Consider the following 23,766-nt stretch of genomic DNA (forward strand, 5'->3'; position numbering starts at 1 on the left):
TTCCGGATGTTGCTGTGTAAATAGACAGGAATATCTGTGTATCATTCAATCATTTCACATCCGATTTAGAATCCAAAATCAGAAGGTATTGACTTTTTTCAAGCATGCGGGACACAAAATGTTTTGAGTGTGGGGGCCGCTCCATGGGGCTGCTCGCCGCCAGGCTCCGAGCCACTCCAGCAATGCCCCAAGCCGGTCTCCGAACTAGAGGAGCGTCTCCGCTCCCCGCTGCCAAAGTACTGGGCCCGATGCGTGGTGCGGGCATGGATCAATCACACAGGATCCATGACACGCCTCTTTCCCAGCGTGTTTGTGACATTGAACATGACACACCAGAAAAAAAAAAGAAAAGAAAGGTATACTCGTTCACTGGAAATGGGAACAACGTCAATCACCTATTTTTAGTGGGTTCACCCACATTTACATGCTAATTTTGTTGTAAAATGGTTTCTGATACCACCTATTCTAGCCTCTTCTAGGACCGACGTCCAGCACAGATTAGGTGCATCCCCGAACAACGATTTAATAAACGACTTCAAGGATAAACTCTGGTGTTTTTACTTTTACCTAAAGCTCCTTGTTCCATCGTTGGGAGTCAGTGATTGGCATCAGAATCTTTTAAATTGATCCATTCCATACCAATAACTTATCCTGCGCATAGACATTCACATCACATTTGTATAGTCTTATCTATTTGACCGTTTCGGTTTTGTATTTTTCGGCTATTTGTGTTACATTTGGCAATTCCTATTTTATTTTTAATTAACTTTTTATTTTATCATTATTCAATTTCGTATTTATTTCAGATTTAAGTTTTTTTTTATGCTAATCGTCTGTAGAACCACACTTAGAATCACATTAATATATTCCTAGTTCCTAGAGTTTTTAAAGGGGGGGTTTTGGAGGGTTTTGCCCCCCACAGTTCAATTTTAAATATTCTGCTAAGGATCAACTCCCAGTGATCGAAAAACCGAGGTGGAAATTCCGGATTCAGAAAGCAAAATTCCCCTCAGGGATTTTGAGAAAAGCATGTGGATTCGCTAAGTAGCATTAACCCAGAGGAACAACTCATGGATCAATGCATGGCTTGAGCAAAAACATGGAAACACAGCTTGCTGAACCTGGAATTTTAGGTTAAGACAAATGACAGGATTTATCCTTTAAATACAGGAAGTGGCCTTGTGGGACGAGGGGGGGCGCGATAAACACTCACTCAAAGAAAAGAACAATTAATTTATTTGCATTTGAAAACAAAGGAGTTTGGTTAAAAGCTTCAGAAAGAGACATTTACAAATCCATGTAGTTCAGGCAGAGCAGAGCGTCTCCATCATGCACAGAGGATGCTGGAATTCTGGGAGGAGGGGGGGTCTCTGTATGACGACCCCGAAATCGATTGATTCAATTTGATTTAAAAATAAGGTTGATTGTTGAGTGAATCTGGGAATCAGTGTCTTAACAGTTGAGACATGGGACAGAGAACGTTAGGAAAATAACGCATAAGCTGCTCAATGTCAAGGTCAAATTTGTCGACGCAATTAAATGAGTGACTTGGAAGCTCGTTCTGCGTTTCCATAGCAACCAAAGAATGTCCCAAAATTCCTTGACCTTCCCAAATAACGTGTAATTGGTTGTAATTTGGCTTTTCCCAATCATTGTCAAGGTGAGAGTAAAACGGTGACAATGTTTAACATTGTTTATTAGCCTCATCGCTACATAACATGAACAGACAGACAGACAGACAGACAGACAGACAGACGGTGTGGGTCTGACCTGATCAGAGCACATCCTTAAGGCTGAGAGCAGAGAACCTACAGAGGACGGTTCGTTGTTTTTTATTTTTTATTTTTTTGCTTTTTTAAATTAGATTTTTTTTTAGAAAAGTCCATAACTCCACGTTGCATTCCAGCGCACGCCGTGCTTCCACCCCTGGGTTTGACGATCCAGCCACACACCATCACACACCCACACCCACACACCCACACACACACACACACACACACACACACACACACACACACACACACACACACACACACACACCCTTCCAGATGCAGCATGGCGCACTAGGATTTGAACGCTGGATTTTTCCAAAGCGGTTTGTGATAAACCCAGCCGTCGCCCTGAAAGAGAAGAGGACACACTCAGTCTGGAGATACTAGACATACTACGCCCGTCGTCTGTGTCTCTGTGCCAGAGGGCCCTGAACACGTCGCTTGGGGTGGTGCGTGACAGGCAAAACTGCCACACAAACGTTGTTTTTTTCTATTTATTAATTGCATGTAGGCTGTTTGGTTGTTGCAGCAAGGAAGCAGATGGAGGATTTCAATGTGGTGGCGGCGCGGTTGGTCCGGCGATTGCACCAGAGTCGCAGCTCCAGGTTATTACTTGGACAAATTCTGATATATAATAACAGACATGAAATATTAAGTTTCATTTATTTTATTCTTTGTACCATCACCATAGCAACATATTGTCACACTTGTTTTGTATCTCCCCTCGCTCCCCCCATGCCATTCAGAAAGTGCCACTACCATGTGAATGCAGCATAAGTATTGATAACGCTGAGCATTTTACAAATTAAAGTTTTTCAATTTGAATGTGGCTGCTGATACGCAAACGATGTGTATGCCCCAACACTGTAACACCGGTATGGTTGAAAGCTTATCCGCGACATCAGTTATTTCACTGTGTCCTCTCATTCATGAGCACTGAACTTAAAAGAGACTGGATAGTTTAATGCAACAGTATTTTCACTCCAATGCTAATAAAGGAGAGGACACAATTATAAGGAAATGGAATGCACCCAGTGTCAATTTCCCCTCCGCCTTAATGTGATCAGTTTGGATTTCTTGGATGATCTAGCACAGCCAATCAGGACTCTAATACACATGTTTTTGTTGAGTGAAAACTTTGATATTATTTATTTTAATTTATTTTGTCGTTGTTGAAATGTGTCCAGCGTTCCAAGGCTGTAATAATCAGTAACCGATCAGGACTTTTTTTCAAGTTCTTTGTAGAGTGCAAAAACTTTAATATTATTTATTTAAATTAAATAAAATGTATTTTGTTGTTGTTGAAAACAAAGCATTCCAAAACCCCTCTCCCGCATGGCATCTATAACTTTGCTGGATAAAAAATATCTGGGAAAGGCGGTAGGTAGTCATTCCCACATTGGCCTCCTGTACGGAAAAGTTCCGTATGGAGTCTGTTCTCACATAGATGACTGTATCGGCTACATTACGTAATGACTGTGCAAGATGTGTCTAATATCACGCGAAACTAGGCAACAGAATCGTTTTTTAGATCAGCGCTTCGTTACCCATCTCTCGCCCCGAGGACTCTTCCCTCTGTTGATTGAGAAAAACGTAAACCTTACTCTTGAGAATATGAGCAGGGTTTTTTTTGTCCTACAGTGTGCCGTGTGTGCACCTTATAAGTTATTATAACTTATTACTACTACTCTATAGTAGTAGAAGTAATAGTAGTGGTGTCTAGTAGTGTGTATTGTTTTGAGTAGTATGTTTGTTGTGTGGTAGTACCGTAGGTGCCACTTGAAGAGGGCTGTCTCAGCTGGTTGACAGCCGAATTGCAACCAGCTTCCACCCAACTAACAGGCAGCTCCCAATCCGCTGCCAACCTGCTGGAATTTCCCCTCCATCTCATGTGTCCTGACAGGGCATGTTTAATTTCAACTGATAACACGCCCATTCATTCAATTGCAGTGTGTCGCCTAGAGATGGCACTAACTTCACTACTACTTATAAAACATGACATACTTATTGTAAAATCATTTCAAATCACTATTCCCTCTGTGTATTCTTTTATTTAATAAGTAGCATGTGATAAGCATGATAATGTGCAGTCATGTTATATAATATTGGTATGGTATCACTCTGAAGGCTGGCTGGCTGCCATGTTATTCTACTTATATAAGCTGCATTTTTTAAGTATTCGGACCAATATAGTGAGAGTAAATGTAACATTCTACAGGGCAACGTGAGGTCGGTCGCAGGTAAGTCCGTTTTGGAAGGGGAGCTCAAGGGAGCAGTTTATATTTTACCTTTTAGTTGAAGCTGCTCAAAACTAATTTCGGGATTCACGGGTCACATTATGAGTAGAAAATATCATATTTTCATATCTAGCAGGGGCTTTGCCTTTGGACTGTGCTACATTGACAGTAGGACATAAAATTAACTCTCATATCGTCTGTGGAAGTAAGCAGATATGTTGCAAAAACTCTAAACATGAACTTGTCTTGGGTTTCTATTTTCCATCCTTCAATGCAGAGCTCTCTCAACTGGTGGCTCCTGATCCAAAAGAGCGTCGTTGGTCGATTCGGAGCGGCCCGTGGCCATAAATGTGCATTTCATCAAAGCAAATCAGTGGTTTATCTGTTCAGGCCATTTAACTTACATTTTGTTGCCGAACAGGTAGGTTTTGGAAGCTCAGGAAATCAGTTATTGTTTCAATAGATTTTAAATTTGATTTGGTTTTTATCATGCAGAAAGGCATTGTGGATAGCTGCACTATTCATTTTGTGAAAGATTTTAGAACGCTAGAGAACTGGGAGATTGAAGACATTGAAGACCAGTGAGAATCAGCAGCAGTTTCTTAATACTAAATAAAATAAAGCAATCAACAGTTATAAATGATGGAACCCACATTTTAAGACTTGATAAGCCTGATAAAACATTTCAAAAGCTCTAATTAGATTATCTCTGTTACTTCAGTACTCAATACTTACATCCTTGTTGGTGCTATATCATTGTTTTATTGTAATTACTATCATAATTATTATGATGGCTGCAACATGTGCAATCCTGTCTGTTCTTAAAGTTCAAATAAACAAATGTTGTGATTGATGTTTTTAAAGAAGGCTGCCAAGTAGGCAATGAAAATAATGCACCTGAGAAGAGGAGGGGAATGGTCATGATAAGCAACATCCCAGATGATATCTAGTCTCATATCACGATACTGATATAATATCAATATCTTGATACCCAAATCATGTGGGATGTTGGTTTGCATTACTTTACTGTAATGCTCCTTAAAAACAAGATTTAAATATATCACAATATTAAGATAACCTAACTCCAAGTCGATATCTAGTCTCTAATATCATAGATATCTAATCTACAATATTTCAGCGATAGTGATATGAGACTCAATATTGTCTGGGAGTTTGGTTTGTCTGTCTTTACTATAATGCTCCTTAAACAACATTTAACTATATTGCGATATTACAAAATTCCTAGACTCTTCATATCATAGAACTCATAAAACTATTATATCATGTCAAAGTGACATGTCATCCCCTCGGTGCATTGCCTTGGCGCTGCCTCACCTCGCTGTCGAAGTAGCGAGTCCTCCAGGGGGTGTCGGTGTCTGTGCGGTGTCTCTCCTCCGTCCGCTGCCTCTCCTCCAGGATCCTCTTGTGCTCCGTGGCCTTCTCGATGTCCTGCTGCCGGAGCGACTCCGTCACATGCAGCCAGAGCCGCCTGCAGCAGGGTCAGACAGCCAATCAAGTTTCACAATGAATCCCAGGCCCCTTCTCCTGCCCTACGGCGAACCACCTCTTTTAATTAAAAAAAAAATATATATATATATATAAATAAAAACTCCGCCCCTTCCTTAAATGGACAGTGAATCCTGAGACGACCACATCAGTGACCTTGGGTTTGAGGAAGTACTTCCCATTCGACTCAGTCCTGGATAAACATCACTGTTCACCAATGATTCTTGTTGGAAAACTCTGGTGTTTTCTTTTACCTAAACTTTATTTATCATAATTGGGTGTCAAACCAAGTGATCGGTATCATAATCTTTCAAATTAATCCAGTATTGAGAGAACAGCTTCAGCCCACTGGTGCGTACACACGTTTTAGTGGATCAATTAAAAAAGATCCTGATGACCATCACTCGGATCGACTGCCAATAATTGATTGAAAAAATAAGGTTTAGGTTAAAAAACACCAGAGTTTTACTTTAACAGATAAAAGCCGAATTTATATTGCATCCAGAGAAATTATTTTAATATTAATAATTTTGCTCTCCCTCCCTCTCTCACACTTTCATGCAAGAAATTATTTTACATTGACCTTTGGTGGCCCATAAGAAAAAAACAATGTGCTGGGTCGCTGAGAATGAATCAATTGTGAAACATTTGATTACATAAAGTGAAATGCTTAACACTGCCTTCCCTACCAGTTGTATAAAATTACATTTTCCACCAAAATTGGAGTATCCCTTTATTTTGGACACTGAGATGGTCCCACCTGGACTCGGTGGCTCCCTGCCTGTCCACTGGCCGGACGTGCTTCCTCGTGACGGGAAGCTTGGTTACATCCACCAGGCGTGTCTCTCCGCTAGTGTAGCTGAACTCCAGGACGCCATTCCACTCGCCCTGCACCCGACACACCACCGCGTTGGTGGGGTTGTGCTTCACCTCTGCTGTCACCCTGCGCTCACACACAGGTAGTGTGTTAAACAGAAAAAAAAACTTGACTTGATGTCTTTAAGTTGCTGGTTTGGGTTCTGGTTACATTCTAAAAAAAAAATTCTACACACTGCACCTTTAAATATTAAAGGTGCAGTGTGTAGAATTTAGTGGCATCTAATGGTGAAGTTGCAGATCGCAACCAACTGAATACCCCTCCCCATGGCGGTGCAACATGGCGGCTGCTGTCAAAGAGATGGTGGCTGTGAAACTCACAAATGGCCCTCTCTAGAACCAGTGTTTGGTTTCTCCATTCTGGGCCACAGTTCAGCATCAGTTCAAACAAAATTTCCGAGTTCCTATTGAACACAGCATGTAATTCCTACCAACACGAGTTACAATTTTCAGGGTTCCCATGTAACGCAGCATTGGCTGCCTCACGTCTCGCCTGGCGCAGATCCTGCATGAAGCAACTCACAGCCCACAGTGCACCTCGCCCCATGCGAAAGCCCCCCCCAGAGCCGCAACCTGCCCATAACATAACAAATAGGATGCTGATGTCACAACTCCACCACCGCAGCCCGCCCCGCCAACGGCTACTTCCGGTAGATTGGCAACATTTTTTCATTCATTCGTGCTCCAAATATTAGGGGTGTCACAATTCTGATTCAAAAAGGAAAATTGATCCAAATGAGGGAAATGATCGAACTTCAAAGTCACAAGCAGGTTCAAGATTCTCACCGTATTTTTGTGGGTTATATTGTCCGACATGGACAAACAAATGCAGTGTGCGCTGGGGGGTGCGGGCCCCTCTGCCAAGTGTATTGCGGCTCGCCCGCCTCCGAATCGACTTTCGTGAAATTTGGTTTGGAGTTGGGCGAGCTGCGGTCGGCACCGCGGAGGGGTCAGCTGCACTGCATCCCTCAACGCACACTGCACCCGCCCACCAGCTGATTTGAATGCTTCAATATGACAGACATGCAGACACATAAGTTGGGAGTTGACGACCCAGCTGATTGCATTTTAGTACATGTAGGATACAAGACACAGGTAGTAATTTGCCTTTTACTACCACAATCCCCTCTGGCAAAAATAGCATCCGTTTTTCGGCGCTTATTTTGGTGAGTAACTTTAAAGTAGTTATTCTAGAGTCTAGTTTTGATAAAGCTCTTAACTGTTTGGTGTGTTGTTTGAATATTTGAATATTTTTGTGATTTCTATAATCTTTATTATTCTAATAAAAATTACTTATTGAGAAACAAGTGATTTTCTTGACAAATCAAGACTCAATAGTCTAACAATGACATAGCTGTCAGTGCTGAAAAGAAATTTTAAATCGAAAATTGTATCGAAACCTTAAAATTGAAAGTCAAATCGAATTGTGGATTTGGAGAAATGTGACACCCCTACTAAAGACGGATTGATGACTGACGCATTCAAGGAGATCTGAGACATGCTTAAACAATCAGTGCAATATTAAAATCAAACCAGTACAGCATGGATTAAATTATTTTCCAGGACGTAGTTCATGACATGCACATATAGAGTTTATTCATAGACTCAAGGGATTAATAAAGTATCTACACTACTCACAAAAAGTTGGGGATATTCGGCTTTCGGGTGAAATTTCAGGATGAAGATGAAATGCACTATAACCTTTACAGGTGAACTTAATTTTCCTGGTTCAATTAGAATTGGTATTTAAACAGTCCTCTTCATCATGCTGTTCACATTTTGACATCATGAGACCAAGACGACATCTAACAATTGATCAACAGTACCTTGCCACTGTGAGGCTTCAAACAGGATGTTCTCAGAGGGAAGTGGCCACTGAGCTGAGAGTGTCAGAGTGTCATCAGCAGCTTGCAACAGAGATACAGAGACACTGGAAGAGTCACAGAAAGGCATAGAAGAGGACGTCCTTTGGCCACATCCCACACTGATCACCGCTTTATTGTGAACAGTGCCCTGCGGAACCGGATGATGAATGCCACTCAACTCCAGGCACATTTAAGGGAGATGAGAGGCACCCAAGTGTCACGTCAGACCATTCAAAACCATTTCCATCAGTGTGGTCTGCGTGCTAGGCGAGCTGCAAGGGTACCTGACCACACCACCAGGCACAGGGATCATCGTCTTGCATTAGCCAGGGAGCATTTACGCTGGACAAGGGACCAGTGGCCTCAGTGCTGTTCTCTGATGAAAGTCGATTCACGTTGAGCAGAAATGATGGCCGCCAACGATGTTGGAGACGTCAAAGGAGAGCGCTACGCATCAGCCACTGTTGTCACCAGACGAGCCTTTGGTGGTGGTGGTGTTACAGTGTGGGCAGGTGTGTCTAGTCAATACAGAACTGCCCTACACTTTGTGAATGGTACAGTGACAAGCCCATACTACCTGAATGACATCATTAATCCAGTCATTGTGCCCCTGCATGAACAACACAGGCCTCATTTCATCTTCATGGACGACAATGCTCCAGCTCATGGAGGTGGCATCATTAGGGAACGGCTGCTGGAGACTGGGGCACCTCAAATGGAGTGGCCTGCACTTTCTCCAGACCTGAATCCCATAGAAAACCTATGGGAACAGCTGAGTCGCCGTGCAGAGGCTTGTAACTCTGTACCCCAGAACCTCAATGACCTGAGGGCCGCCCTTCAAGAAGAGTGGGGTGCCAGGCCTCAGCAGACAATAAGTCGACTTGTGAACAGCATGAGACGTGGTTGTCAAGCTGTACTTGATGCTCAAGGGCACATGACAAGTTATTGAGACATCGATATTTTTTGTTGTGGTAAACCCACCACTGTTTTTGGCTTATGTTTCAATAAATTGTTTGAGATGAGGAAATCACCATTGCATGCTTCTACTTAAATGCCCTACTTTCATGATATAATATCACTGTAGCGTGAACATTTTACATTTTCCATAAATGTCACCCGAAAGCCAAATATCCCTAACTTTTTGTGAGTAGTGTATGTATGTATCTATATCAAAGAGCCAGTGTTCTCACATGAGATTATCACTCAAGCCTTGAAATAAAGACCTCACAAATTCAAATGTAAGACCATTTAATGACTTTCAGTTGAACTGAAGACTTTTTAAAGACTCACTTATGCAGCTTTCCGCCGTAGAAGGGCTTGGTCTGGAAGGTGATGACGGCTGAGTACCCAGACTTGGCGCAGGTGACGTTGACCTTGCCGCCCAGCTCCACCCAGGGCACGGTGAGGATGGAGCGGGCGTAGGCGCAGGGAAGCGTAAAGCTGTACTCCTCGTCGTGCTCCAGGAGATACATGCAGCCTGGAGGAGGGGTGGACAGAGGGTAAGTATTGAGTGCTGTAAAGTGACAAAAAACGTTTTGGAAACTCCTAGCTGTTGTACAATAGACTAGGGCTGGGTGAGATCAACAAAATAAATAATAATAATAATAATAAATAAATATCACAGTGTAGATATTGATAATTTGACAGTATTTTGGGGACTACTATTGGTGCTTCCATAAGATATTTACACGGTAGAAATGCTGTAGAAACAATCATTAGTAATGTCAATATTATGAGCAACTATTAGAACAGTCAATGAAGTTCAGAAACATATATTAAAGACAAGCACTCAATTAGATCGTAATAATAAGCTCAAAATCAAAAGATATCTACACCGCGTTCCAAATTATAATGCAAATTGGATTTAAGGGTCATAAATATTAAAAAAAAAATTTCCAATTAAACTCATGAATGGTATTGTGTCTCAGGGCTCTTTGAATCACTGAAATCAATCTCAGAGACCTGTGATAATTAGTTTGCCAGGTGAGCCCAATTAAAGGAAAACTACTTCAGAAGGTTCCACATTATTAAGCAGGCCACAGGTTTCAAGCAATATGGGAAAGAAAAAGGATCTCTCTGCTGCCGAAAAGTCTCAAATAGTGCAATGCCTTAGACAAGGTATGAAAACATTTGATATTTCACAAAAACTTAAGCGTGATCATCGTACTGTGAAGAGATTTGTGGCTGTTTCAGAGCACAGACGGGTTGGTGCAGATAGGCAAAATGAGGAAGGTTTCTGCCAGACAAATTCATGGGATTAAGAGAGCAGCTGCTAAAATGCCATTACAAAGCAGCAAACAGGTATTTGAAGCTGCTGGTGCCTCTGGAGTCCGGCGAATCTCAAGGTGTAGGATCCTCCAGAGGCTGCAGTTGTGCATAAACCTACTATTGGGCGCCCCCCTAACCAATGCTCACAAGCAGAAACGGTTGCAGTGGGCCCAGAAATACAGGAAGCCTCATTTTCAAAAACAGTCTTGTTTACTGATGAGTGCCGTGCAACCCTGGATGGTCCAGATGGATGGAGTAGTGGATGGCCACCATGTCCCAACAAGGCTGCGATGTCAGCAAGGAGGTGGCAGAGTCATGTTTTGGGCCGGAATCATTGGGAGAGAGCTGGTAGGCCCCTTTAGGGTCCCAGAAGGTGTGAAAATGACCTTCGCAAAGTATAAAGAGTTTCTGACTGACCACTTTCTTCCGTGGTACAAAAAGAAGCACTGTGCCTTCCGTAGCAAAATCATCTTCATGCCTGACAATGCACCATCTCATGCTGCAAACAATACCTCTGTGTCATTGGCTGCTATGGGCATAAAAGGAGAGCAACTCATGGTGTGGCCCTCATCCTCAACCCTAGTGAGAACCTCAAGCAAAAGATCAATGAGGGTGGGAGGCAGTTTGCATCAAAACAGCAGCTCTGGGAGGCTTTTCTGACATCCTGCAAAGAAATTCAAGCAGAAACTCTCCAAAAACTCACAAGTTCAATGGATGCAAGAATTGTGAAGGTGATATCAAAGAAGGCTCCTATGTTAACATGTAACTTGGCCTGTTAAGATGTTTTTGATTGAAATAGCTTTTGATTTCAGTGAATATGACCTCCTAATGCTGCAAATTCAACAAATGACCATTTTCAGTTCTTTAAAACCTATAAAATGTTTTGAAACTCTGTTGTGCACAATAATTTGGAACAGTGCCTTGTGAGTTTTTTATTTTTGAAAAAAATACTGTTATCATTGGGAGGTTTGTTCAATAACATTCAAATTATACCCTAACGGTTGATGACTTGAAAATTATACTGACTGTCATTTGCATCGACTATTTAGGAAAATCAGAGAAAAATATCATTAACATAATAATTTGGAATGCAGTGTAGTGTCACCAATATCGATATCTTGATACAAGACTAGATATCGTAATTTTGGTTAGCATCACTTTTTCACTTTAGATCAATATTTAACTATATCTCGCTGAAGGACAAATCCTGGACCAGATCTAGTCTCACAATATCCAGGCACTTACCTTCCCCAATCATAGAGACCCCAATGGACATCCCCATGAACTTGCTCTTGGTCCACACATGAGTGTTGACGCACATCCGCCTCTCCTGGCACTCGGCGTAGAAGCCAGACACCGGTGGGTGGTGCGACACCTGCTCCGCCACAAAGCGCACCTGGTAGGCGCCCTGGGCACCGTCTGCCGAGGGTCCGCTTGGCGCAGGACCCGCAGGGGCCGGCTCCCTGGGGGGCTCTGGCTTCTTGGGAACCCTCCAGGAGCAGTGGAAGGTCTCACCGATGATGGGGTTGTAGGGCTTCTTGGCGATGGCCCCCTTGCGGCCCTCGTGGAAGGAGGTGAGGTAGTACTCCACAAAGCGCACCATGCGGTCCTCTGGGCCCACGCCGTCCGTGATGGCCACAAAGAGGTCTGGGTGCGACATGAAGTCAGCGTACATCTCCAGCAGGGAGCGCTTCTCCAGAATAAAGGTGGGAAGGACCACCTGAGGGTACAGGGAGACTTTGTTGTTTGCTTGGTTGGTAATGGAAAAGCTCCCCAAAAAGAGGAAGAAAGAAGAAAGGACTGGAGAAAATAAAATTATGTATAATTAAGTGAAATAACCTTACAAAAATAATAATAGTGCCAGTGGAATGCTGGTGGGTGCCTCACGCCTTCCAGTGCCCTTATTCGAAGGAGCAATCTATAGTGATGTGCGGGCCAGATTTGGCCCCCGGGGGCCACATATTGAATAGGCCTGCTTGAAGAGATCTCAGTTATCTCGATCTATTCTGGGTAAACAGAGCTGCAGCAGATAATGTCCCTGGTTTTCACTGCAGGAATGGTTGAGTGAGTGAGCCAGGTAACCTGGATAGATCAAACTGAAACCAGAGAGCAGCAGGACAAGACGACCCGGTGGATAGAGTTGTTCTGTGTCGCTCTGTAGTCTTGTCTTTTCATGTTGTCTTGTCTTTTCTGTAGTCTGTGCTTCTGTCCACAACTTAATTAAGAGGCAAGTGGAGGAAGTGCTGATCTGTGATCACACAACCCAAGCTCCAACAAGATGACCACCACAGTGACTCAACTATTTGTTCCCATTACTTTTCTGAAAAGCAGGTGGTAAGTTCTACTAAATTAGAGCAGACAACCTGTGAACAGGGTTCCCACTGAAATCATTTTTTCCAGGACAGGTTTCAGCATATGTACTCATTCTCCAAATCAAATCATTTATTTGTATTCTTTTACTTATTTCTGCTGATCAGACTCAGAGGAGAAACTGGGTGTATTAAAGAGTTATCAGAGAGGCAAGTTTAAAATATATAAATAAAATATCCATATAAATACTATATATAAATTATTTTATATAAACGACATAAATATTCATGCTAAAATTAATATTGTTGCGCAAAACAAATTTTGGCGCCCACTGAGTAAAACATTTCCCACCTCCTGTTTTCCAGGACATTTTGGGCTATCTCCACTTATTCCATGACTTTTCCATGCCTGTCAAACTACATCAAATTCCAGGTTTTCCAGGAAGAGTGGGAACTCTGTCTATTTTAAATGCAAGAGGAGTTCTGTGAATAAAGTCATTTTTCCGATTAATATTTGGTTTTCACCAGCCAATACATTTTTTTTACTTGGCTCTGATCCCCTTTTACATGTTCATAAGACAGAAACAAGTTTTGAAGGATGTTAAAAGAAAGCGCTTGTAATGTTTCTATGATGGAAAATATCATTTACACACTCAATAAGAGTTATTTAAATTATGTATTTCAAAGAAGAGTCTTAATTCTGTCCATTCTTTCCTCAACAACCGATCCTTGAATCCAAACACCGGCCCGGGGGTACGCTGGTGAACCCACCCTGGTGAGGTCCATGCCGAGCTTGAGCTGTGACAGAAGGTGTAGGATGACGCTGCGCTCCTCCTCCACCGCACCCAGGTCCTCCTCCCGGTCCGTGAACGAGTCCTCCTGCTCCTCATCGCCGTCCACGTCCTCCTGCTCCTGTTAAGACACGCTTTTTACATCCGTCTGGGGAGCTGGAGAGATGAAGCAGGGTGTCTGCTGCTACCACAGGGTTCCATTTTATACTAATTAAAGCCCGTTGAAAGAGATTTTAAACTACATTTAAGACTGATCACTTTGGGACAGTATCAGGTTTCACGGTAGGTTTAGCATTTTATAACGTCAGAAATATTTCTGATGCAGAAGAACCAAAAGAAAAATATGGATAAATAAAATCAGATAAAAGGTTTATGTTGAAATGAAGGCCTTAGGAATTATAATTTTAAGACTATGTGATAAGTCCTTTAAAGCATTTTATTTGTAAAACTGAATCATTGAGACCATTTCTTACCCCAGAGAAGCTACAGGACTCTGGGGTGCTGAGCTCCAGGCGCGCCTCCGGCTGCAGGCCCTCCCCGGTGGTGAAGCTGCCCAGCGAGCCGCTGCCGTTCTTCAGGATGTCGGGCAGCTTGGGCTCCAGCCACTCGATGGCGGGTCCTGCACACGATACGGCGGCAGGTTCAGGCAAATTCATGGTGCTTGTACTCCTCCTGCCCCCCCGCCCACCCTCGTCCCAATGGCGAGGGTTGCTTGCGGCTGCACGGAACCCCTTCTCTCGGCCTTACATTCAACGCTAAACCCCAAAGCTGCTGTAGCTGCGAAGTGGCTGGACAGAAGGACGCAGTGGGCTCGACCTGTTGAGTGGATATGGATACCTGACCCCCCCCCCCAATCACAACTAGGAGGTCAGCCCTGCAGACAGGAAGCCGTCCAGTGCTGTCCTGTGATTGGATGAGCACCAGCGGTGGGACACGGGCAGGATTTTCAGGTGATGCCCGCCACGACCCAGTGTGATTGGCTGCCGCCTTGCTCCACCCAGGCCTGATGAAATATGCATTGTAACCAGATCTCCCTGTGGGAGAAGTGGGACGTTCACCGGCTTCCCCTATGCCTTGCAGCAAAGGGGTCAACGTCAACCGGCAACGTCAACCGCCAGGTCCTACTGGGTTTTCCAATATGTTGTTCCCGTGAGAGAGCGGGCGCCACGGCAACAGGAATGCGCGTTTGCGCAGGAGACCGACATTTAAACCGTCCGCGATCTAGTTCGTCCGCGATCTAGTTTCGTTCGAGGCGGGTGGTGAGAATAGGAACAGGTGCCCATCAATAATGCAGAATAATTCCACCGTACAGCGAATGTACTCTGTCCTGGATCTGTGTTAGGTACGGGCCAACATGTGCTGGCCCAAATTAATTCTGAGAAGGATGTGATGTAGAGTAGGTAAAAATATGTGTCAACATCTGGACAACAGCAAACAAACAAATGTTTTACACAAGTGTTAAAACTATAAATAAAGTTCTTATTATTTAAGCATAGGGCTGGGCGATATCATCATAATATTGATATTGTCATATGAGACTAGATCTGGTCTGGGATTGTGCTTCTGGTAATATGGTGATGTCTGCTAAATGACTTAAAGGAGCGTTATAGTCAAGTAATCTATGACAGTAAAGTCATGCAGTTTTCTGAACTTCAGACTGTTCTGATCAATGCTCAGTATATCCACATTACTAATGATTGGTTTTTCAATATTTCTGGTGTGTGCCTATCATATGAAAGCACCGACAGTCATCTGCAAAACTATATTTAAATTAGATACCGATATTGAGTTAGCTGTTAAAAAAGTACTGTGACATCTGATTTTGTTGATATAGCTCAGCTCTATTTTAACAATTTTTAACTATAACAATAGAAATTCCTTAGAATTTCTATAGAATCTCGAAAGCATGAAAAGGACACATTTTAAAAGCTAACTTTTTCAAGCGATTTAAAGATCAATGAACGTCTCATCACCTCATAGAGCACACCTTGCTGAATTGTGGGAAATAGAGCCCTGCACTCACCCCCCAGTGAGCTTCGCTGGCGGGCCGCCTGCTGCAGGTGCAGGATGTGCAGGCAGTCGTTCAGGCAGTTCATGGTGGCTGTGGACGTAGCCTTGAGCATGAGGAAGTCCTGGTCCAGAGGTGAAAGGCCGGGGGCCGGTGCCAGGCCCTCGATGCTCTGGATCAGGTCGCGGTGCTGGCCCTGGGCTTGGGTCATCATCTGGGGGAGGGGGGGAAGCCACAGCAAGGTGGAAGGGTTAGAGGCCCAGTGAGATGCTTTGGTGAACCTTGTTAGGTGTGACACACACACACACACACGCACGCATGCCACCAAGAATTAAGGCGATTCTGAAGGCAAAAGGGTCCAACCCAGTACTAGCAAGGTGTACCCAATAAAGTGGACACACACACACACACACACACACACACACACACACACACACACACACACACACACACACACACACACACACACACACACACACACACACACACACACACACACACACACACACACACACTTTAACTTTGGAAAAGTTATTAAGACTAAGCACACAGAACAGTAACTAATACCGTTTTCACACCAAAATCAGTGGGCTAAAAATAGGCGACTGACACCTTTCCCATTGCCTGGAGAAACTCTGTTTTTTTTTCTGCTGTGTCACGTTCGAAGTCAGAAACACGTCGGAAAAGGGACGTGTCCAGGTTCCAGTGTGATTGTGAATAAAACAGAAGAGGAGACAGCAACTTAAACAAACAACGATATAAAACTATAAAACTCGAAAAAAAAAGTGTTTTTGAGCCTTTCAAGCCATGCTGCCGGTGTGCACTTGCGCACAGGTCTTTCAGCGGCGACGAATGGGGAGCGGCTCGGGGTGATTCTGGAGCTCTCGGCAGGGAGCGTGGGGATTCTCTGCTGTGCTCCCCACGGTGCGATCCCCACACTCACAACATTTTGTGGTCCCCCAAACGAAAAAAAAAGTCAATAACTTTTTACTAACCCTGATTTTGATTTTGGATTCTCAATGGGATATGAAATAATGGAATGATACACGGAAATTCCTGTCTATTTATGTGCCGGCTTCCGGAATGTCAACATGTGTCTCGTCACGCCGGTAAATAAGGGGGTGAACCCAGGTGTCCTGTTCACATCAGAGCCGATCAGAGGTGGAGCCGATTAAAATCCATGTCTATTGCAGGGTCATTTGACCTGGGACCGAGACCTGGGTTTTAACTTTCCCACTGATGACAAAAGCCGGATGTTAGTCGGTGTTACTGGGTTTATGGTGCAGTGGGAAAGGGGTACAACTGAGTGCCCTGGTATCGAAACAGAACTACATCTCCACCGCGCCCTCTGGTGCACACTGGAGGGAGAGGACAGAGTAAAATAAACTATTAAATTGCATTTCTAGTGAGAACCTCACACACCTGTCTCTATCTCAGAACCTGTCTGTCTCTCGTACCTCTCTGGCATCCAGCAGGTGGTCCGGTAGCAACGACCTCTTGCTGGAGTAGAGCGAGGACCCCTTGTGGAGCTGTGAGGAACTGAAGAAGGCGGCGGCGTTGTGGCTGGGTCGGCGCTGCGATAGCGGCGACGTGCCGCTGCTCTGGGACACCATGGAAAAGCTGCGAGACTTGGGCGGAGGGTTGCTCTACACGGGACAGAGCACAGCGCAGGTCAGAACCAATATGTATGGGCAGGGAGCACACCACAAGTCCCAGAAATCCACTGAGTACCTCCAGGGTTTAAGACATCACTTTCTCTCCTCCAAAGGTTTTCGTCTTCAAATTCATTGATCTGTTTTTTTTTGGGGGAGTTTTCTACATCACTTGAGGTGGTCGGGATATTTTTGCTCTTGTGAATTTTCATCTATATAGAAACAACTCAATACACTGCTTTATCAAGGCGGAACCCGCCACCAACAATGGAAACAACATATAGAGGAGCAGATGCAGAAAGTAAATACATTGAATGGCTTTCTTACAAATTGCCAGATAAATAAAGTATCACTGATCGAAGAAATACATTAAATGTAGACCTTCCAACCTTGGGAAAATATTTGGAGTACCACAATAGTGTAACAGGGAGTCTCCGTGGTGTTGAGTTACTGCAGCTAAATGACCATCAGTTATTCACACCGTAGCCGTCTCATAACGAGGCTCATCACATCGTATGTGAGCTACTACATCATACATCATGTGATCTGACCAGGCTCACATGACTGGACAGCTGCACATACAGACTACTGCTGCAATTTTCAGTTCCCCCAATAGTGAGATTGCTGATTTTGAGACTGTGTGTTTATTATTGTTCATTATTCACTATGGAACAATAATAGAACATGAAACGTTCCCGGAGTTCCAATGAAATAGAAAATGGGACTGTCAGCAAGTTTCAGTATAAGGCAACCTGTAACTCTCACTGAGTTTTAGTAGCACAACATATAACTAACATGGAAATGTTAGTTATATCCAGTTCAAACTTCAAATTTAAGTCTTTTGCATTTTTAAGTGGAAATAAACCTTTCTATTAAATTTGATATGGTAATTGCATTCCAAAATAAATGCAATCATTAACAAAAAAAAAAAAGTAATAATAATAATAAATGACCGACTCTTCTCACTCTCATTCACTGAAACCATGCATTAAACCAACTGAATCAAAACGAACGACTCGTTTTACTGAGCAACTCGCCCAGAACCGAATCTCACTATCGCACTAGGAACAACCAGAGCAGACGCTCCACTGTAGTGACAGTGATACACACGCAGTCTGCACAATTTTGGAATATTGTCAAGCGATAAATGACTTATCCAGTCTTCGTTTAGCTTGAAGTACATCCAAACAGCCTTTATTTTTTTTTTCTTTCGCTCTCCTTTGAGCGTCAACTATACAACTACGTTACATTACGTTGGTATCGGGGTTTGAGTATCGGATCATTTGTACAAGTACAGTACATGAGAACAGTATCCGCCGTGTAAATCTGACCCATTTCCTCATGAATAACTGCATGCTCTTGGTATGTCAGAGTAAAGCAAAGAAACTGAAAAGAGCTGCTTTTAATTTCATTTCAATTAATTTTTCAATTTAATTTCATTTCAAGTGTAAAAATGAGTGTGAGCAGCCAATGCTGCAAACATTTGAGCTTCTTGTGACGATGTCAACACTTACCGCTGCCGTTTCATGGCTAGTGACACACGTTAAATAATCCTGTCTTACAACAAGGAAAATCAAAAAGCCGTAGAAAGGGAAAAGCATCTGGATCAATACCCTGATTGATGGTGGTAATGATTTTAAATTAAGACGGGCCTCAACGGAACTTAACTTATTAAGGTGGAACTTGAAACTGACATATGTTGACATGGTTTTATAGTCTAGTCTACATGAAATCAGAAGAAGAAGAAGAATCTTTAATTGTCACACCATTATTGAATTGTCATGATAATGACCATGACATCCTATCGTAAACTCAAGGCGGGAACACATCTTCTCTTGAATTCAGACACATATCTTATCTCACCTTGCCCAGGGCCTCAGTGTGGTGCTGTGTGCAGATCTGCAGCCTGCTGACCCAGTGCTGCCGCTCCTTGGCGTCGGTTGCTAATGGACGCACGCACGCACGCACGCGCGCGCGCACGCACACGCACACACACACACACACACACACACACACACACACACACACACACACACACAGATTACGCTCATGTATTGATAGTTTTGCATTACTCCTCTGGCTAGGGGGAGATAATGGACCTGATTCAGGATCAATACCATCCCTGATAGATGAAGGTGGCTCAACGACCAGCTGGGTTTAGTTTGGACTGAAACCTCTTCAAACTTTTCTCACACAGTTCCCGGCACGGATTACTTGGAAAGGCTCGACTGAACTGACTACTGCTGTCGCCTGCCTGTGTGCCCTTGAGCAAGGCAGTTGATGACAAAACTTGAAATTAAGAAAAAACCTTTATATTTTATATTTCTTTATATTTCTTAGAAAAATATTAAAAGTTGGAACTCATTCGGGGGACCGGTGGGGGGGTGGGGGGACCCTTTGGAAACCCCTGACTACGACCAACTTTATTATTCGGTGATTGTGTAGATTTTCTTAGCCATACAAATCATACATAAACCAAAGAACTTTACCACAACAAACCAAACAGCTTAAAGCATAAGAGACCTTTATGTTCACAAACGTTCCAGAACAAGCTATGAATTGTGGGAAGGAGGGAGGGTACTGACCCCGCAGCTTGTACTGCTCCCCGCTGATGGCATTGACGGTAAAGGTGTGGGAGTCCTCATCGCTGGGGGAGATGACAGCCCCCGCCAGTGGCAATGTCCCACGGGGCTTCTGGGGCCGAGACTGCTCGTTGACGAAGTACTCAAGGAGACCGGCCTCGTTGTTCAGCACGAAGAACCTAGAGGGTAGGTACTGCTGTTATCATTAATTTTATTAGAGGGAACCTGAGGCCGACACCAGGTTTTCACGCCCTTCATATCACCCCGCCTGCATTTGAATGCTAACACTAGCTAGTGGCCCATCTGGTGACACTACATACAGTAGTAACTCCTTCAGAGCTTCCTGTCTGGGGTTATTTTGAGATAATGTCATAAGTCATAGAATACGCTTATAATGTATAATACTTATTGTATATATAATATTTGTCTTGTTTGTACTATTTACAGTTCAATAATGGTGACAGTTCTACTTGTGCATCAAGGTTTCTCACTAAGTGACTGCACACTTGTGGGAGAGATTCTACTGAGTGCGTCCATTTTGTTGACACTGAAAAGTGGGCTATAAAATTCAAGAACACTAGAAAGGTTGTTCAGTTGACGAACAATATAATGAGCGAGAACATTCTGGATAAAATCTAGTTAAAAATAAAGAGCTGACATAACACTAGAAATAAAAGGTTTATCAGACAAAACACGCAGCAGCGTTAATGGGAAAACAGTTCCCTGGTTTATCCGATAATCAATCAATGCTGTTGACTTGGTAGGTTTAAGTTTCTCATTTTCCATAAAAATAAGAAACTGAGGAAAAAATACATCAAAATCTTTCTCTTTGAGATTATATTATATATTGCTATATTATAATCACAAGATTTGCAAACAGAGCAGGGAAGTGAGATCACAAGTGGTTACTCGACAGCTCTGAGCGGAGAGGGCGAGAGCCTCCGCCCCCTTTCTCTGCTCGTTTCAGAACACGGTAAACTACCGTACACTAAGACGGTTTCAATGCTCTGAATTTTCCTGGCAGATTAGAAAATAAATAAAATAGTCGGTCCTCAACGTCAATCGCAATCGATGGAGTCGATTGACGATTTAAGCGTAAATCTGCCCAAGGCTAATGTCCCTTTTAACATAATGTTCCAGGCCAGATTTAACAGTACATTATAAACACATGGCGGGCCGAATGTGGACCCCTGCCCACTCACCTGTACTGCCAGCCTGTGACCAGGTTGGTGTACTTCATCAAATAGCCGTCGATGTTTTCCATGTGGTCGCTGCAAGCAGAGGCAAATCAAGAAAAAACAAAACACTGAGTTATCACGCCATTTATTAATTAACAGGCAAAACACCAAATTACTGGAATACATCACATCTGAGGTTTCAGGCATAAAACTGCCTGGGATACTGACCTTTACAAGTGGTTGCCATGTCTATCGAAATGGTTACTGTACTGTTATAATTTTATAACTGAGCGAAATGATCCTACAATAAAGTATTAACAGGGTGACAGCAGGTCACATTTTAACAAAATGACCAAAAAATTACAACAAAATGTAAGACAAGAGAACAAGACTTATATACAAGACTTGTCTAACTAGATGATTGTATTATTTTATGAATTTGACAAAAATATATCCATGGATAAATAAAATCAGGAAAATGTTTATACTGAAATTAAGAATGACTTATTAGACAGGCCTAATATTCACAAACCTGAATTTCAGACTTTTAAGACACACTGTTTTTATAATGTGATCTACAAATAAAATGACATTTACTGAGGGTGACAATACCTAATCAACAGTTATTGCTGTGAAAAACTTTATGAAGTAAACAGACAAAGTACTCAGTAGAACCCAGTAGAAGTTCTTCTTGGTGGTCCAAACACCGCAGCCAGCCCACTCCAGATGACACCCTTCACCCACCGAGCGGCTAGTGAGCTCCGCTCCGCTCAGCTCACTCCACCCACCCACCTGTACTGCCAGCCTCGGGCACTGGCCCTGCCCGAGCTGGGGGTCCTGCTCTGGGGGAACACGTCCAGCTTCCCGTCGCTGTCGGTGATCCGGATCGCCGCGGTCTCCCCCTGCAGAGTCATGGCATCAGCCGAGGCTAGGCTAGGCTAGGCTAGGCTAAGTTGGCCCCACCACTAACAGTCAGCGAGGCGAGGCTAATGCTAATGCTAGTGCTCGCTCTGGACTCCCTGGTCGCTTATCGGCTCATTGCTGTTTTAAAAAGTGAAGTGATACGTTTTCCAAACGGCGAGGAGCCATCTCCCCGGTTCCCTGGAACTCTGCTCCTCAGCTGTTAGCCTGTTAGCCTAGCCGCTAGCTCAGTATTTACAGCAGCTCTGGTGGGAGCTGTCACGTGATCCGTCCGCGAACTTACTTCCGGGTTTACGGAGAGGGGGCGTGGCCAGCGACTTATTTTTACAATTTATTTAAATATAAATTATTATAATGTTACATTTTTTACAATTCAATTTTACACAAAGTTAACAGCCAGATACAATATTACAGAAACATCGGGGATATATATATATATACACATATATATATATATATACACACACACACACACACACATATATATATATATATATATATACACATATATATATATATATACACACACACACACACACACACATATATATATATACATATATATATATATATATATATATATATATATATAACATTTATGAATGATAGACACAAATCTTTTACCTGTGATTTTTTACTTTTTAACTCTTACGTTGTTTTTTTTTTTACATTTTGCTAAAACACGTGAACCTTCCTGTTGTGTTGGAATTTACTGATGATTTTTATGTTTAGGTTCCACAACAGCTTAAAACCACTGGATCTGATTGTAATTGAAAGTGTTACTGAGCTACAACTACTTTGTGTTTGTCCTGTGAAAATCTTGATAGCCCATAAATAAATCAATAAATAGAGGATTCCAGGCATAGCTGCACATGCTGCCTATATCTTTACACCGTACTTTGGCGGTTTCCTTGGTATTGTCTGAATCGACGCCTCCCACGAAACGCAACTAGGCATTCATCCACAGTCACATATGGGGGCCTGGGTTGTAAAGAAGGGGCAATGGCTGGACCCATTCATCCCGCACGTCCATTATAGCTGCGAGTGTGTCATGCCCCCATCCCATTGATCCCTGTCATAAAATCGTTTTATGCGGGCGAACATGGAACGTCTCCGGGGCCGCTGTGGCTGGAAATATTGCCCCATGTCAGTGTTCCAAAGGCTTGCTGTTGCTTCACCCTTCGGCTCATTACACTCCGGCCAAAATCAGCAGCCCTATGTACAGTAAGCATGCAAATTGGTCACATGCCCCAGCCCCCCCACTCCCCTCTAAATTTGACCTCTTCAACTGGCAGTGTATTGGTAGAGTTGGAATGCAGATTTTACAGCGTATATGGTGGGGGCCTGGAGCCATTTTGATGACATTAGCAGTGCTGAGTCTACCCTGTCTTTCAGGCGGGGAGGGGGACCATGACAGCTCTCCATCTTTTGAAGTGAACCGGAACGACCTGAATCAGAGTTCTCGCAGAATCTAGGGCAATGTGTCATTTAAGAGCCCTAAAGCGTGGGAAAGTTTATAAAGTTGCATGGGAGAGTCCTTCAATGGCAGTCAAAACAACAACAAAGTTATATACTACTTTGTTGTTGTCGTTGTTGTATATATATATATATATATATATATATACATATATATATAAACAGTATATATATATAACAGGTGTAAACCTCGTATATTTTTACAGTCTGGGGTCAAATCGAGCCCAAACATAACAGGATGGTTGAAGAACAGCAGTATATTATTAAATAATAAGGTAACATGTGAGTTACCTTATGCGCTTACATCATATGGAGTTAGGTTTGC

General features: G+C 43.1%; 1 protein-coding gene across 1 annotated transcript; it reads right to left on the reverse strand.

Annotated features, from left to right (window-relative positions):
• Positions 1-1,234: 1,234 nt before the first annotated feature.
• On the reverse strand, positions 1,235-22,189 carry LOC307244648 (oxysterol-binding protein-related protein 11-like). The gene is made up of 13 exons (XM_080019906.1): positions 21,837-22,189; positions 21,069-21,137; positions 19,870-20,045; positions 19,148-19,227; positions 17,090-17,278; positions 15,648-15,846; positions 14,098-14,243; positions 13,605-13,745; positions 11,770-12,244; positions 9,547-9,733; positions 6,276-6,458; positions 5,345-5,498; positions 1,235-2,120 (listed from the first exon to the last, which is right to left on the reverse strand). The coding sequence occupies exons 1-13, from the start codon at positions 21,956-21,958 to the stop codon at positions 2,064-2,066; spliced, it is 2,178 nt and encodes a 725-aa protein (XP_079876032.1). The 5' UTR covers positions 21,959-22,189; the 3' UTR covers positions 1,235-2,063.
• Between the last annotated feature and the right edge of the window lie 1,577 nt (positions 22,190-23,766).

The sequence above is a fragment of the Zeus faber genome, assembly GCF_960531495.2.
Source record: "Zeus faber genome assembly, chromosome: 2".
In the NCBI taxonomy this organism is placed as follows: Eukaryota; Metazoa; Chordata; class Actinopteri; order Zeiformes; family Zeidae; genus Zeus; species Zeus faber.